An 18348-nucleotide genomic window follows, 5' to 3' on the forward strand; every position below is an offset into this window, starting at 1 on the left:
TTAATAAATCATTCCATCTGGACAAAATGTTAACAGCTTTGCACACCCTGATATCCTAGCCCTCTGTCCAGCCATCTCCAGGGTGCCCCAATTCGGAACAGTTCAGAAGGAAATATGCAGGCTTCTATTTAATTGCTTCCCAAACCAAATTAAATACAAAACCAGCATCAAACTTTTTTCCATTTGCTCCAGATAATGACACTGCACTATTAAAGTGAAGGTGTTCTAGTCAGTGCCAGCTGATGACACTGAAGAAGGCTGGAAGCTAGCCTCTAAGGCATATCTAAGGACCACCTGCCAAGAAAGTGATTAAATGAACTCCAATTTAAATGAAAACCCATCTTCAAATAGTATTGTTGTTTTAAAACCATCTGATGTTTTATCGAGAAGGTTCAAGCATACTGGGTTGTATCGAGCTGTTTCTGTTCCACTGATGGATGGTGAAGAACATAAGAAGAACCCTACTCAGTCATACCAAAGGTCCATCTTCTGCAGCATCCTGTTTTCACAGTGGCCAACCATATGCCTATGGGAAGGCCACTTGCAGGACTTCAGTGCAACAACACTGCTTCTACTGCTTCTCAGCCACTGGTCATAGAGGGTCATAGAATCATAGAGTTGGAAGGGACCCTGAGGATCATCAGGTCAAACCTGAATATGCAGCTGTCCCATGCGGGGATCGAACCTGCAACCTTGGTGCTATCAGCACCATGCTCTAACTAACTGAGCTGTCCTTAGGCTGGGCATACTGCTGGAGGTAGGAGGAAGTCCATAGCCATTATGGCTGGCAGCCACTGATAGCCTTATCCTCCACGAATTTGTCTAACCCTCTTTTAAAGCACGGTAGAGCAGCCGCTTTGCAAGTAGAAGGTCCCGGGTTCAGTCCTCAGGATATCCTGGTAGAGCTCGCATGTCCCTTGCTAGAAACTTTGGAGAGCCACTGACAGTGAGTATAGGCAACATTAACCTAGATGGACATAAGAAAATAAAAAAAGTCTGATTGATTGGGTTAATGACCCATCTATTCCAGCATCCTCTTCTCACAAAAGGCAACCAGATACCTATGGGAAGCCCAAAAGCAGGACATGAGCACAGGAGCACTCTGCCCACCTGTGATTCCAGCAACTTGAATTCAAACCAATGGTCCAACTCAGTATAAGGCAAAAGTAGGTGGAGCAATTGTTATGACCTTTACCTTGTACAGTAGTCTACATTCCAGCCACATGTAAACAAGAGTTTTCTACACATGTACAGATCTTTTCATCCTCTAGCCAGGCAAGGAAGAAGCATCACAATGGTTCAAGGACACATTCTGCCCAGACAGAAGCACTTTAGGAGGGCACGTGACAAGGCTGGTGCAGGAAGTGTCATGACCTGAGGAGAGCCCTGAGAGCTAAATAATAGGGAAGGTTGGTAGACCACAAATGGCCCCGAGCTTAAGGTTCTCTCCACCCCATCCTAGATGCTCGAACCCAAAAACCTTTGAGGGATGAAAAGCTATCACATGATCTGCTCTGGCCTATCTGGGCAAGGGAAGTTTCTTTAGCTAATGTGTCCTGTCTCCCTGCAGTTTTATCTTATGCCTAGAGATGGGTGGTCATGTGCAGAATGAATATCTGCCTGCAATCTTTCTAGCTGCCAGTTCAAGCCCCACACAAATTGTTCTGTGAATCCAAAAGTGAGATTCTGCTGGCGAGAAGGTAATTGAATGTTGAAGGCCTAAGAAAAGTTACCTGGCAGTATTGGAGAAGGCAGGGTGGTTATAGCATTCATTCTCCTGGTGTCATCTCCATCCCACCCCAACCCCCCTGCCGTCTGAAAGCAGCAGTTCATATACTTCCAGTGTATTACTTTTTCATCTGGACAGATATCTGATCTTAGTGGGTTTTGCTACCTCCTGCTTGGAGAGATGTATGAAGTTTTCAAACAAAGTTTCAGGCTTAAGGTAACATCTAAAATATAGATTTCTCAAATCGCCCTGCCAGTGTTGCTTGATAGGCTGCTTTGCGAGATAAGCTGATAACCCATCTTGCCTGAGAGATGTTTTCTGCTCCTTGATAACTGAACCAACTGTAGCTGAGCACCATTACATCTGACACAGTGAATCTGTGGAGTGACCAGGCAGGGAAAGAAAGAAAAAAAGCTGCTACCTGACTGAAGAACTTTGGACCTTCTCTATTCCTCCAATCTATGAAGCCCAGATCTAGATAAGGGATGGATGACTCTGTCAATTTTGGTTTCTCTTTTTCTCCATCCCTCCCGCCAACTTTGTGTTATATCCAATGTAGCTCACAGTTAAAGTCACTTAGCCTTGCTCCACGAGTGAAAGGCTTTCGTGCCAGCAGAACACTGTTGCGCAAAAGAATGAATAAGCAAGTTGCTGGTAGCTTGGTTGCACAACTATTTTCCACTAGCACAACTGTTGCACTGCATTCCTCTCTTTTGCAAATTAAAGCTCACTAGTGAAAGAACCCTTTCACTAGTGGACAGAAACAGTTGGATACAGCCCTTAAATATAGTTCTCTTTGTGCTTCACAAATTTTAATCCTCATGTGTATGTTTTTCTCCTAAGGTACACATTTTTGCATGCAGTTTTCACTAAAGTACATATTTTCTGCAAACAATTTCCCCTCATGAAATGAACTTTAGTTTTGTACATTATTTTCACTAATGTTGCACTCCTAATATATATATTTTTGCATGCATTGGTTGGAGAACTAAATTGTGACACTTGGAGAAGTGCAGATTTTGAAGGATAATTGTACGCTGGGTCACATATTGCTTCAACCCCTGTTGATCACTGTTGCTCAAGCAAAAAAACAAAAACAAAAACACACACACACACAATCAAGAGCTTACTTCAACCTCTGAATTATTCTCCGATGTCATGTCAGTACCTACCCCATACCTGTCATCATATATGATGCCAGGTGTGGGGTGGGTGTGGTATCGGGGAAATGGCCTTGGGAGCCTAATTAAGATCTCTGACAGGCCATGATTGGCCTGTGGGCTAGATGTTTCCCACCCCTGCTACAGGCAACTGGTTGGCCCCTGTAAGAATAGGCTGCTGGACTAGATGAACATCTGGCCTGATCCAGCAGGGTCCTTCTTCTCTTCTTAATTTTATTTTACTTTCCTAGCCAGAGAGGTGCATTTGGGAGGCAATGAAGCTTAATTCCTAATGCAGCAGAGCATGAAGAGCTGGACAAATTCATATTCTGAACCAGATAATTAAGGAACGTTGCTGATATTGCCAATTCTAAGCACTGCCATTCAGGAAGTCAATTCTAGTGACATTAATGGGACCGGCTTTCAAGTGAAAAACGTTCATGAATAGGGACAAGAGACAAGATGTCTCCTGTGTAATGCTATGCAGAAGGCTGAGATTACTGAGATAAGTAATCTTGATTTGAGTACTCGAAAGCACTGTATTAATGCTAAATATTATTCTTATGACCCACCTGGGGATTAACAAACTCAGCTCTTACTGCCTGCTTATGGCTCCAAAAATAGGGGAGATGTCTAACATCTGGACAGCCACAATATATGGAAGGCTACATTAGGCCAGCTATTGCATGTGTCTGAATTATACTACGACAGGGATGTGACTTTTTTTTTAGCTTGAAGGCCGCCTTCCTTACTGGGTCACCTTTTTAAGTCCAATTATGAGTGGTGGGTGGGGCCATAGACAAAAGACTGCAGAACAATAGATGCTTTTTCAGCTGGAACTCAATGGAACTCAGTTCTGGCACCTCTCAGGTGGCCGCCATGGGCATTCTAAGAGAACAAGGGAGGTATTCATGGTGAGTTCTGGTACCTCTTTTTCTAGAAAAATAGCACTGAATATTTGCAAATAGTTACTTTACTACAGCAGCCTAGTTTCCACACACACACACCTCTATCCACACAAACAACAAGCATTCCAGCTAGGCAGATATACAAGACCCTCCAAGTATCCCTATTTTCCAGGGACAATCCCAGATTTACAGAAGCTGTCTCGGTTTCTGATTTGATCCCAGAATATCCCACTTTTCCTTGGGATGCCCCTATTTTCATTGGAGAAATGTTGGTGGGTTTGGTAGGACGTCCCTATTTTCATCAGAGGGTATGGAGTTATGTGACCCCCAAGCCAAGGCGATAGCTAACTTTTGAAGACATTTGAAGGCAGCTCTGTATAGTTTTTTATGATTTATGTATGTTGGAAGCCACCCAGAGTGCCTGGAGCAACCCAGTCAGACGGTTAGGGTATAGATAATAAAATTATCTTTATTATTACGGAATAGGACGTCCCTATTTTCATCGGAGAAATGTTGGAGGGTATGAAATACTCAAGGAGGGTGTGAAGTAGAGCCAATGAAGGATGTGGTCTGGGAAGAGGACTGAGGGCCATATAGAAAAGTCCATTGGCCACACTTGGCCTCTAAGCATATGGTTCCCTACTTCTGCAGTAAGAGCATGAAAATAGGTTGCTGGACCAGTTCAGCATCCTGCTCTCACAATGGTCAATCAGATGTCTCTGGGAAACCTACCAGCAGGACCAGAGCATAAGAACATGATCCTCCTGTGATTTCCAGAAACCTGTATTCAGAACCATCACTATCTCCAACTGTGGAGTTAGAGGATAGCCATTGTGGTTAGCAGCCACTTAGAAGCCTTATTCTCCTCCATGCATTTGTCCAAACCTCTTTTAAACCCATTCGCTAAGGCACACACGGAAGTAGCAAATGGAGAAAAAGTCCCTTTGGTAACACACAAGCACACACACACACACACACACACACACACACACACAATGTTTCCACATTTGTCTTCTGCACTAATCAGAACTCACAGATCCCTTGTGAGGCAGACAACAGAAGCAAAGAAAAGCATGGCCTATGAGCAAAGCTGGTGGAAATTAATTTGAGAAAACACACATGGGTGTGCTTCCTCCCCCCTTTTAATAATTGCCAACTGGATTTGCAGGGTCTTTTTCTGGCTGAGCTCTCCAGTTTTTAACCAACGAAGTTCTGTTTTGTAAATCAGATGCTGTAAGATTCTAGTGAAGCACAACTTACTCCCACCCGTCTCCCCAGCTCAGCAGTTGCTGAGCTTTAATGCCAGAGGACACCCTTGGAATTATGAGAAAGCTCTGTGTGGCATAACAAAATGGCTGCCACATCCAAAAGAGGAAGGACCACAAAATGGTGTGGGCAACCTCCCTGTCCCCATTGGCCACACCATCAGCGGGGATTAAAAGCACGTACACCAATCACCACCCCCTTACAAAATGAAGCCCTTTGTGCCTCTCTTCTGCTCAGAATGGTTAGGAGGATGGGCGTCCAATTCTGGCATCCAAGGGGGAATGTTTAAGGGAGCAATGTAGGGGAAGCTGAGCACTTATGCAAACAGGAACTGAGCAGGGACAGCCAACAGTCTATTGTGAGGGGATGTTTAATGAGACCTTTCATGGGCACCGTAAGAGGTATTGCCAAACACATTGGCAGTCACATGTTGGTAACCCCTGGCTTAAAATAATACAAACCAGTTCCTCAAAGGATGGGAATCTATTGTACACCCAGTCAGAGGTATAATGGACTCTGATCCTTCCACTGTCCCATGAGTCCCCCCAGTCCTGTTCCTTCAGACCTGTGATTCCCCAAACCCATCAGGCCACTTAGCCTTACTTCCTCCTATGCTGGAGCCTAGTCAGGCAACAGTAGCCATGGAAAGAAAGCGAAGAGCACTTGTGAAGAGAGAGCTGAGGAAGGAAGAGATGTTTGCTGATCAAGTTGAGAGGAAGGAAGAGGGAAGCTATTCTTTGGCTTGGATTAAAGGAATCAGGGAGATATAATGCTGCCCTCATACTTGAGGGGATCATGATGAGTTTCCATTGCCCATAATATGAATCTTGGAACTGCAAGCTTCACGGTTATGTCTGGCTTTTCCCCTAAATAATGGCCAGTTTAAACATTCCCTCCATGAGGTATTGTGTGGAAGCCAACATGCCATACTCAGAGTAGACCCACCACAATCAAAGTATTAACTTAAGGCCAATGATTTAAATAGATCTGTGGGTTAAACCACAGATCCTAGGACTTGCTGATCAGAAGGTTGGCGGTTCGAATCCCCACGATGGGGTGAGCTCCTGTTGATCGGTCCCGGCTCCTGCCAACCTAGCAGTTCCAAAGCACGTCAAAGTGCAAGTAGATAAATAGGTACCGCTCTGGCGGGAAGGTAAACTCTGTTTCCATGCTCTGCTCTGGTTCGCCAGAAGCAGCTTAGTCATGCTGGCCACATGACCCGGAAGCTGTACGCCGGCTCCCTCAGCCAATAAAGCGAGATGAGCACTGCAACCCCAAAGTCGGCTATGACTGGACCTAATGGTCAGGGGTCCCTTTACCTTTACGTTGACTTAGTTGGCTACAGCCCATTGTCATGTTTAGCCTACAGTTTGATTTAAAATAGTGACCTGAGTTGAGACCTGAGTTGACCCAACAAGCTTCACACCCTCTGCCTCTTCCTTTTAAAGGGGGGGGGCAGGCAGAAGCATTAGCGTGGCAAACAGCAGCCACCTCTACTCCAGGCTAGCAAATGGGTGCTTCTGCAAGTGGGCTGGGCTTGTGAGGTTTGTACATGGCAACACTGGCATCTCTGTGTCCTTGGTGCTGGAGGTGCCAGCTCTGTATCCAACTCACTCTCCTGAACCTCTCCTGGAGGAGGCTGCTTAGTAAGAGGAGTAACAGGAGGGGCTGGCAACCGTGACCCTTTAGAGGTACCTGGCTAGAGGTATCATACGGGCAGGATACCTCTCTGACAACCTGCTTGAACCTTCCCCAGGATCCAGCTCCTGAGTCTGATCACTCGCCACGTCTTCTAACTCAGACATTTTTTGAAGCACCAGTCTTGTCAACCCCATCCTGCTCGGGCCCTCCTCTGCGCTGTCTAGCTCCAACTCCACAATCTCTTTCTCCATCTGCTAGGATCCCCACTCCAAGGGATCTCCACGGGACTCATGACACTAACTGCAGATCAGAGCCGGGTCTGAGCAGCATATGATGAAGTAAATGACAACTAATTACCCAGCACATTTCTGTGGGAACGAAACATTATTCCCCCTTCCCATTATGGTAGAAACAAAAAAATGACATAAGGTGTGTGATCAAAGCTTTCAAACACAGGTTCATTAACAAGACGTTAGCTCAAAATATCACAGTTACAAGCAGCAAATTGTTGCCGTTCCCATTTAAATTTCTGGCTTTTAAGCTGTCAATAACACACACACACACACACACACACACACACACACACACACACACACACCCCTTCACCCCTGCCAAACTAATATTGTTTCTTCAAGCCTTCAAGGAGTTGGACCCAGATCCAAGCCCCATACCCTTCCCCCCACATAGCTGAAGCTGTGCATCAGGGGACACAGATGAACCTGCCAACCATGGTTTATGTAAAGACATTTACATAAGCTCAAACTCAAACATAATGGAAGATGAATACATGAATAACCTACAGAGAGTTATAGATTTGCAAAGCAATTAAATCAATTTTCTCTGTAAACTTCCATTGTCAAGCTGCAGATCTAAGGAGCATGTCCATGTTGAATTCGAACTATTCATACATATGTTAAATTGTTTTGTCTCTGAAGACTGCATATGTTTACTCTAATAGTTCAGCTTCCACAGAACTCAAGAGTTGTTGTTTCTATGAGTTCAGATTTTAGCCATATTTCACACAACACACCAAGTTCAGGGAAAGATACTACTACTACTACTACTACTACTACTACTACTACTACTACTATACCATCGTTCATCCAAGGATCACAGGATGGTTTACAATATAAAAACACTATAATACATAACATGGTAACAAATAATAATAATAATAAAAACCACAATACTCCCTGATACACATGAATGAATGTATGGAGAGGGTGGGGTCTGGATCATGTTCACCGGCCGACTGCATTTCTCGGGAGCTGACTCTGCCTTTCTCAGGCATCCAAATGATACATACTGTTTGAACATGTGAAGACAGATTGATTGTTAAAGCACTCTGAGAATTGTAGTTCTGTGAGAGGAATAGGGGTCTCCTAACAATTCTCCATATCCTTAACAAACTACAGCTCCCAGAATTCTTTGGGGGAAGCCAAGACCATTTAAAGTAGGGCCATAGTGCTTTAAATGAATAGTGTGAATGTCTGCTTCAAAGAGAGAAATCATAAGAAGGGAGAATAGGGGAAACAGAGAACAACTTCTTGCCCATCATTATCTGATCTGCAGATTGAACAGGCACACGCTCCATTGGCCAGTCTTCCTTCTGTCCAGCAAGAGGCATTTTTGACTGAATTTTAGCAATTAATCATGTCTAAGTGTGCACCAATACATATAAATTAGCATACAGAACTTTCATGCAAATTTGTATCAAACTTTCATGCAAATTTGTATCCACTTTAGTTGTCTTTTGTGTGGGGGGTGTGTGTATGTGATGCGCTTCCTATTTTTTGGTGCTGTGTAAGATGAAGATCTCTCACATCAGTTTTCCAGCTACCCTATATAAAAATGGCCAGAACCTAGATTATTTACACAGGGATGGTGTATTCATAGATGTGTAATGCTTGCAGCACAATTAGAGAGGCTGGAGAGTTGGAAACAGAAATGGGAGCCGAAATTGACACAATTGGCGTATTCATCTAAGGTCAGGGATAGAAATCACACAAGTGAATATGAACGATATTCACCGCCATCATTCTTTTAGTCTGCAAATAGCATATGAACAATTATGTTATTTTTGGTGTTTTCAATGCTTCCCTTCCACCGAAAAGCATTGAAATCAATCACATGATTAATGATGTTCATTTCAGTCTTAGTGGATAGTGAGATGGAAAACATAGATTTTAACAAAAGCCGAACTGTAGCAGAACGGAAGCAGCAGTGATTGGGATGAACACAGGATGGGATGGAGATTGCTCACGTACTTAAGCACAATCATATAAATGTTTACTCAAAAGTAACTCCCACAGAGCTGAGGACTTGCTCTCAGATAAATGTGCATAGGATTGTGGCTTCAAAGTGTCTATTTTTGCCACTAATAAATAGCACCAGATATTTCATTTACTGATTGCATTTGTATGCCACTGTTCCTACAAGGAGTTCAAGGTACCATCCATGGTTCCCCCCTCGAGATTTCGTTATCACAACAAGCTTGTAAGGTGGGTTGAACTGGGAGATGGCAATTGTCCTATGCTCATCCAATGAGCTTCATGACTGTGTGGTTTATTGTGGTTTATTGAACCCTGATCTTTCAGATTTCGTCATCTAAGGTTTAGCCAACATTGTCCACACTGACCAGCAGCAACTCTCCAGGATATCAAGCAGAAGATCTTCCCAATCACCTGCTAGTTGAATTCTTTTTGACAGGGGAGGCCGGGAATTGAACCAGGAACCCACAGTGTACAAAACAGCTGCTCTACCCCCAAGTTATTGTCTTGGCAAGGAGATCGGGATTCTTGTTTCCTGATGTTTGCTACCGAAAAATTCAGAAGCTGGGGGGGGGGGAGTGGCAATCTTATACCTTTCTTAGACTTGAACTTGAAGGTCTCTGCAGATCATTTACTCTCCTTCAATATTGGCTCTCTGAACCCTCTTGCAGGCATCCTAATATAATGGAGCGATACATCTATGTGCTTTATTCTCCTTCCGCTGTGCTAGGTTTGTTGGGGTTTTTTTTTTAACCCCAAAAATGTGGAAGATCGGAGAGCTGGAGAAAGGCCAGGTTCAATCTTATCTGCAATCGTTAATTTTCTTTCTTACAGGGGGGGGGGGGGAATCCCTGTGTCAGTACTGTGCTAACACTGCATCTTTTAACATCCCTCCGATCGCTTTAGGCCAAGCGAGCATTAATAAAACAAACTGACTTGAACAGATGCAAGGCAGTCACAAAACAGGGGGAGGCAAGTCTCTGTACTGATCCCCAAAGCTTCTTTGTTTTTTTTGTTTTTTATTTCTGCTCGTTCTTCCCCTTAGAAAAAAAATGCTTCAATTAAATTTCAGCTCAAATGCATGAAAGTATCTAGAGGGAAAGTATTATTTAGTTTACTGATGCAGTGATGTGCTTCTCCCAGATTGTAGCTCTGCTACAAAGGGGTTCACAACTTAAATTACTCCAAGGGCCACTTTTTCATTTTTATTAATGCAGGAGGGTGGCATTGCTATGGTTACCAGGGGGAAAGAAACCTTTTTTGGTTGCAATTTTTAGCTCTGCATTATTTTTTAACTAACACACACACACACACACACACACACACACACACACACACATTGGGACAACAAATCTACTCTGTACCCCCACTGAATAGATGCACCTTAATCTCTTAGCTGCCCCCTCCTATTTCTCCACCCCAAAGGTTGTTCTGCCCTTTCCTTCTTTAGTCTACACAAAGTGATCTCTTCTGTCACTGAACCCCGTAACAGCTCGATCCAGCTGTTCTGTTCCATGGTTCTGCCATGGAATGTCTCTACTAAGGGAGGAGAAATTGCCTTCTAACTGATTTTAAATGTGGGCCAATGAGCAATGCCTCTGATGCTGATTCTAAGGAACGGGTGGGTTCAACAGGAGGAGGAGGAGGAGGAGGAGGAGGAGAAGCTGGCCATTGAAACCACACTGCGCTTGGCTCAGTGCTTGGGCCTAATTATTTTGAACATTTGGGGAGCTGAAAAGGGTAGGGCCTCCAGGAGTTGGCGCCCCTCACTCTGAGAATTGTAGTTCTGTGAGGCGGAATAGGATTTTGCTACCAAGTCTCAGCACCCTGAACTACACTTCCCAGAATACTTTGAGAGAAGCCATGACTGTTTAAAATGGCATCATACTGCTGTGAATAACATGATCCCAGACTATTGCATCTGGTCAACTTGCTTTGTGTTATGTGGCTGTTGCTTCTCCTCCTATTTATTATTACTAATAGTAGTATTGGCATTAATATTATTATTTAGTATTTGCTGTGTTCAACTGTGTTCTTTTTTATGGTTTTATCATTTCATGCTAATATTATTTTTAAATAAGATTTGCAATCTACAGGTTCATTCATTCCCTGCCATTTTCACTGTTGGGATTCAAGGTGGCTTACAGATAAAAACAAGAACTGCTAACAGCAGAGAAAGGAGAAAGGAAAGGAAAGAAAGGAATTTTTTTTAAAAATTTTATTTAAAAAAGCATTGACAGAATTTCAACTATACAGGCAACTCTCAACTTACAGTAGGGTTACGTTCCGGGGACTGCGTGTAAATCCAAATTGCCTGTAGCCAAAACACATTGGGTTCAATGGTCGGTGGGATTGCCAAAGTCCTTTTTCCTGGACACCTGCTCTCTTTAAAAAAACACTAACTACAATAAAAACAACACACAACCAGCTCTTTCATTAAAATCAGTCAGTTCCCCAAAGCCTGCTGGTTTTATTTTTATAATCTTAATTTTTATTAGATTTTTCAAAGCTTTTAACAAATTTACTGCATGTACAATATATCATTCACTTATATTTTTTCTTATTTTCTTATTTATTTATTGAAGCAGTGACAGGCAGTGGAGGTGGGTCAATTTGTGTGACTGGGGCATTGTCCCACCAAGCTCAGTGTGCCCTTAGCCAACCCCCAACTCTTTACTTATAACTAGTCTTGGGGGCAGATGCCACTAGTTCTCAGCCTTCTCCTCCTTAGTCTTTATGTTCCCTTCGTAGAACTTAGCTGGGAAGAGAATGGGAGCAAAACCAGAATTAGCTGGCTCTGTGTATCATCAGTTCTGGCCCTACCAGTCATTGGCTGTAGTGCCTCCCTGCTTTCTGCCCTACCAGTCCCAATGAGCACCAGCCTCCACTGATGAAAGGATCTTATAGTCAAAAGGTGAGGTGGGTCAAACATACTTTAAAGAAATTGATATATTGTGGGCCAGAGGTCAGCCCCTTTGGTTCTCTAGTCTTATGATCCTTCCATTTAGCCTGGCAAGCTGTTTTCCCCTTGCTTTGACATGATAAATTTCTACAGGCCTCGATCAGGCATCTTTTTTTTTTTTTAATCTGGCGAAATCAATTACAAACCTTGCAAGCTGCAATTACCTTGGGAACTCCTGAAAAACTAATTAGTACAAGTCCTAACAAGTTATACCTTTCCTTTAGACTTTTATGGAGAAAGAGAAGGAAATGTGAACTCAGAAAAAGGAAGCTTATCAAGGAAATAGTCATCACAAACAGAATCTTGGAGACAACTATTAATTGTTTCTCTGTAATAAACAGTGTTTATTTATAGGGTGTTTGCCACAGCTCTGAACCAGAAATCTATAAAGATGGGCTGATGATAAAAAAATAAAATAAAAGATGGGCTGATGATGATGAATGCTTTGCAGAGAGGAGCAATCATTGGATGAGGTGCTATGATGTCATGGGATGTTCATAAACTTATTCATTAATAAGGGGGACTTGTGTTGGATATAGGAAGCAGATATAGGGGAAATATCTGAAATGAACTGAAAGGCTATATGGTGGCCACCCTCTTTTAAATTGATTTCTACACTTGTTAAGAAGCAATCACTTAAATTAATCCGACTCCAGTGCATTTATGTCATATTTATTTCTTGGTTTCCTCTCTTGGTTGGTGGAGGTGTTCTACCAATGGACCTTATATTCACTTTTGATGGGAGTTTCAAGCCATAACCAGATTTTGGGATGATGTTTTACACTGAGGTATTAAAATTCTGAATATTACGGTGGTTAAAGGCCACAGTTTGGTCTTGCTATCATTATTCTGAGGAGCAAGTAAAGATACATATTTTTAAGCCGTTAATAATCCATTTCCTGTCTGGTTGGAGATTGCATTCTTATGGAGAAGAGATCGTTTGTTAACTACACAGAGCTGGTACAGCAGAGTTTTTGGGATGCGGATAGCGCTGTGGTCTAAATTAGTGAGCCTTTTGGGCTTGCAGACTGGAAGGTCAGCGGTTCAAATCCATGTGATGGGGTGAGCTCTGGTTGCTTTGTCCCAGCTTCTGCCAGCCTAGCAGTGCAAGTAGGTACCGCTGTGGTGTGAAGGTAAACGGCATTTCCGTGTGCTCTGGTACGTGTCATGGTGTCCCGTCATGCCAGAAGTGGTTTAGTCATGCTGGTCACATGACCCGGAAAGCTGTCTGTGGACAAACACTGGCTCCCTTAGCCTGAAAAGCAAGATGATCGCCACACCCCATAGCCGCCTTTGATTGGACTTAACCATCCAGGGGTCCTTTACCTTTACTACAATAGGGTTTGCAAGATGGCACTTGTAGACAAACTAACACAACATTGCAGAGTAGCCAGAGGTGATATTCAACAAGATAAATTTTATGATAACCAGTCACCTTTCCTTCCTTTCATCAATTTCTCACCAGAAGAACCAATAATACCCCCCTTTTGGGGATGTATGCTATCCTGAACTTTTTCTCGATATTCCACATTTTCTTTAATTTGACATCATGTCACTGATGCGAAGATTTAAAGGAGATTGTTGTTAACTTTGTAAGTCTGCTGTTTGTTTGGCATTTATAGATATATTCTTTCCAAAGTGTGTAATGAGGACACACAAGGCTCTCATTTATGTATTTCTTTCTCTCGGTGTGATCTTTGAAATGTTTGGCTTGTTTTATATTGGTTTGTTTATTTTAATGTTTTGTCTGAAATAAAAAAGAAAGAATAACAAAGAATGTTCACAAACGTTACAACTTACTTGTAGAAAGCTGCCAGCAATATAATATATCACCAGGAAACAATGAAGATTGTGAGAAAATTGCAACGTCAATTTGGCTGAGGGAAACCTCATCGAGACTCCTCCATGGCTGTTGTTCTGGGCTGTTCCTGAGTTTCTGGGGGCTGCAGCTCATCCTGAAGTAGTTCTTCATCAGAAGAAGAAGAGGGAGTGCTATCTGTAGCTCAATGGTAGAGCATTGGCCTTGCACACTGTCTCAGGTTCAATGCCTGGAGTCTCTAGGTAGTGCAGGAAGGAAAACTATGGAGAGCCACTACCAGTCCGTGTAGACAATGCTGAGCAAGATATTCTGATGTTCAAATGCAGAAGAGCACCGAAGCTTGAGAGCTTAGCGTACATAGCATGAACTGAATGTTTATGCCAGCATTTAACATAAAAGAGCCTTTTCTAGAAGAGTGAGAGAGATGGGGGAGGGGGCGTTTGACTTAGGAATAAATAACAGCCCCAATGGGTCTGTCTTTTCTCTTGTTTTTGGTTATGTCAGCAGGAACGCGGGGCTCCTACTCATACAAAGCAGCCTTTCAAGAACACAAGCAAACAAACAAATATGCGCACACACATACATACAAAGCAGAACTAATTAAGATCAAGTCATCTCTCAATAAATATGCAAATTAAAAATCAAAACAAAGGATTTCTATTTATCACATCATAAAGTTGCAAATTGCTGCTGAGGCTCCCATAGACCTCACTAGATGGGGGTTATGGGACAGTAGGCGTTAAATGTGCAGCGGGGCAATCAATTCCTATGTATCTGTGTGCATTGCTTGAATGTGGTTTTATTTCATTTTCCTGCTGAGCAAGGGCTCCCTAGCTACACACACACGCACACGCGCGCGCGCGCGCGCGCACACACACACACACACACACACACAGAGCAAACTCAGCTTTCCCAATTACGTATTGGAAACCTGAATCCAAAACAAAGAGGATGTTCAGCTTGAACTACTGTATTGGGGCTTTCTCCAGAAGTTCAGGCCACAGTAACACACTGATGCTTGGCCAAAGCAGCTACCAGATTTCTTCTAAAACAGGATCGTAGAATCATAGAATTGAATCATGCAGAAATGTGGAGAACTGATTAGAAAAATGAGAATTTTTCAATTTCTGGCCATTCTATCAGTCCCCTCCTACATACTAACATGTGCTGTGATGCCTTATCAAGTGTTTTGCTGCCTGCATTCAATTCTCTTTATGTCTCTCTCTTTGCAATTCTGTGGCAGAAGCAGCAGCAGCAATGGCAACCTGGAGACGGACGATGAACTTCCCTTTGGGGATGAAGTGGATTATAACACAGACAGCTGCTCTGACCAGGAAGGAGACTTTTCGGAGCTGGACAAAGAGATCTAGGAGTATCGCTCCAGGGCTGAAGGAGTCAAAGAAGAATCAGAAGCCAATAGAGGAAAGATGTATGACACTGACACACACACACACGTCACATGGAGGACTTTCTGCATCTTGAGTCAGCCCAAGCAGCCAGCTTCTCCCATTGCTGTCAATAATGCTTGGGGTCTTCAGCTGACTGGAGAGCAGGCCAAAGCCATCAATCCTCAAGCAATGAGCAGGCAGCTCACAGCTTGCATCTGCTTCTTATGTGGTGACAGTTCCAATCCCAGATGCCTTGCCCTGTTTGCACTTCCAAAATAGATCTCTCTGTTCTTCTTCTTTTTGCTATTGAAACTATTATCTAGATTCCATAGAAAGAGGGAGAGATTCCTTGTAATGTACTGATATATCTCTATAGCAATGTGTGAGCACCAGTTAGCCAAAAGTGGAGGATGCATGACGGATGGCGCTTTTCTTTTGCAGTGTTTTCTGCTCAATAGTTTGTTTTTCTGTCTTCTCTCTCACACACATACAATTTTATTGACTGAGTTGGTGGAGGAACTCTTCTTGAGCATAAGGGTGAAGATTTTCAACTGACCCACTTCCTTTTCTTATCCCTGTGCATAAAGGCAACAGTATCAGACCCAGTTCTAATTCCACTGGGAGTCTAGCAAGGTGGACCAGAGCTAAGTATAAGGGAGCTACATGTCCTCCCTTTACAGAGCAGAGTCCCCTTTTGGAAGGAGTCCTCTTCTTGAAGGGCTGCCTAGTCCACATTTGTCTTAAACATAAATAACCCTGAGAAGGGAGAGCAACAGGGGCCTTGAAGTTGCCCATCAACATCTAGGAGCATCCGGAAAGCAGACTAAGCAGGCAGTTCACCTGTCCATCCTCTCCCCCACTATGGTGAGATACATTTCTGTTTAAGTTAGCTTTGGCATTTATTTCTCAGGCTAGGGTGATCATAAGTCCATCTAAACAGACAGCAGTCCTTTCTTTTAAACGCTTTCAGGGGCTAGCCCTCCACTGGAAGATGTTGACTGTTTGAAGGACTGACTCATCTAAGTTCAGTTTAAATATCAAGACTGGAGATCAGGAAGAGCATTAAAATTACCGTCAACGTTGAGGCTGATCAGGCAGGTACATGGACCACCTGGAGTCACAATCTTCCCCACTAGGACGAGATGTATTTTTTGGCTCTATTTAAATTATAGCAGTTATTTATAAATTTGCAGCTATATGTATAAACTAGTGTTTGCAATTCAGTTGTCCGTTTCATCCTCTTTTTTGACGATATATGTAAGAGGTGCTGTGAGGTCAGGCAAAGGGCCAGCAGAGCTGGAAGCTGGAACTAAGCTGTGGTATTTATCATTACTTGTTTATTCATCATTACTCATTTGCTTTGGCACTCCCCCACTCCACCGGGGCTCCAGAACATGCCAAATTTGGTGATGATTTCTCAAGAGGTGTCTGAGCACACAAAAAGCAGACAGATAACTTCCCAAAATTCCTAGGAAATGCCATTTGAGGAGCGAACCACCTGGTGACGTCCTTATCTCTGCATGTGCCAGCTCCTCCTGGTTCCATCAGTCCTTGTTCTGAACCTCCACCATTTGAGAGCCTTCCTCCTACTAGGAAGGCACTAAGGAAAACATCGACCCGAGAACATCAGTTGCTTAGCGCCTCTCAGCCTGCTCACTGGTACATTAGAATTCATGGAGGACGGTTCCTCCTTCTCCTCCGGGGTTAGCTGTAAATGGGATTGACTTATTCCCCCCTCTGTGTCATGAAAATGTTTAAAATGTAATAAAATAATAATAAAGAAGGGGGGATTGTGTGACAGTACAAGAGTACCACAGGCAATGGCTGTGCCGTTCTTGGCCTTTCTAATGTTTCCCGGGTCAAAGTCAGTGCTCCAAGCCCTGCTCCGTGTATAGAATGGGATGTAAAAATGTCATTTATTATATTATCTTTACTGTCAGATGGCTTCCTTGAGCAGCAAGGAAGTGGGGCAGATGCTAAGCAGTGGAGGGTGCTGTGCATTTCTATGCAGCTCTTCCCCTGGCTACATTTAGGCTGAGGCACTCAAAATTGTGGCGGACTAAAGGATAACGCTTTGCAAGGCTGCGGGTGCATTCAGATGCGGAGAGTGTTGTGTTAGTTTTCCTGATTATAATGCTGTTTTCTAAGGTTTCTTTCACACCGCAGTACATTTTGTGTTATGGAACTGTGGCTTTTTGACCAATATACCTGCATGCCACACTAAATTCCATTCACACCTGTGGGTGTGCTGTGATACAACAGCAAATATCAGTGGGCAACATCAATACTTACCCCACCCTTTCTGCACCCGCGCACTCCTTTCCCCCCATGATTCCCAAGAAAGAACAATATGCCAGTACACTGCCCCAAATTTAGTCACTTTTCTCCCACAATTTTCTGGACAAAGGGAGCTGAAATTGTAACACACACACCTTTGCTGAAATCAAATGACATGGAAATGAGCACTAAATAGTTTTCTGAAGTTGGCCCAGGGCCAGCTTATCCATAGGCACTAGGGGTGTGGGGCACCTGGGCACGGGCTCTCAGGGGCGCCAGGCTGAGAGTCTGGGGCTGAGATTTGGAGTCTAGGGATTGAAGAGCCAGGCCAGCTGACAGCTGCTGCCAAGCAGAGCAGAGTCCGTCGGAACGCCACAGGTTTTTCTGCTGCGGGTGCAGAGGCAGCCAGCTGGGAAGCTGCTCACATAGAATCATAGAATCATAGAGTTGGAAGAGACCACAAGGGCCATCGAGTCCAACCCCCTGCCAAGCAGGAAACACCATCAGAGCACTCCTGACATATGATTGTCAAGCCTCTGCTTAAAGACCTCCAAAGAAGGAGACTCCACCACACTCCTTGGCAGCAAATTCCACTGTCGAACAGCTCTTACTGTCAGGAAGTTCTTCCTAATGTTTAGGTGGAATCTTCTTTCTTGTAGTTTGGATCCACTGCTCCGTGTCTGCTTCTCTGGAGCAGCAGAAAACAACCTTTCTCCCTCCTCTATGTGACATCCTTTTATATATTTGAACATGGCTATCATATCACCCCTTAACCTCCTCTTCTCCAGGCTAAACATGCCCAGCTCCCTTAGCCGTTCCTCATAAGGCATCGTTTCCAGGCCTTGGCAGCTTCCCTCCCAAGCCTCTGTGGGGATTGCTCTCCTCCTTCCACCTGCAAGGGCATGGGAGAGAGTTGCGTGCCCCCCCA

General features: G+C 43.6%; 1 protein-coding gene across 2 annotated transcripts in view; it reads left to right on the forward strand.

Annotated features, from left to right (window-relative positions):
• Positions 1–16366, forward strand: part of AGBL1 (AGBL carboxypeptidase 1) — a 402258-nt gene extending 385892 nt beyond the window's left edge. The window contains exon 23 of one of the 2 annotated variants that reach the window (XM_083475009.1): positions 14999–16366. In XM_083475009.1, the coding sequence (XP_083331135.1) occupies positions 14999–15125 (127 nt within the window). In that variant the 3' untranslated portion in view covers positions 15126–16366. The remainder of the gene's footprint in view (positions 1–14998) is intronic. The other variant, XM_083475010.1, reaches the window with a different exon arrangement.
• The last annotated feature ends 1982 nt before the right edge of the window (positions 16367–18348 follow it).

The sequence above is a fragment of the Podarcis liolepis genome (assembly GCF_965112155.1).
Source record: "Podarcis liolepis genome assembly, chromosome: 14".
Taxonomy (NCBI): Eukaryota; Metazoa; Chordata; class Lepidosauria; order Squamata; family Lacertidae; genus Podarcis; species Podarcis liolepis.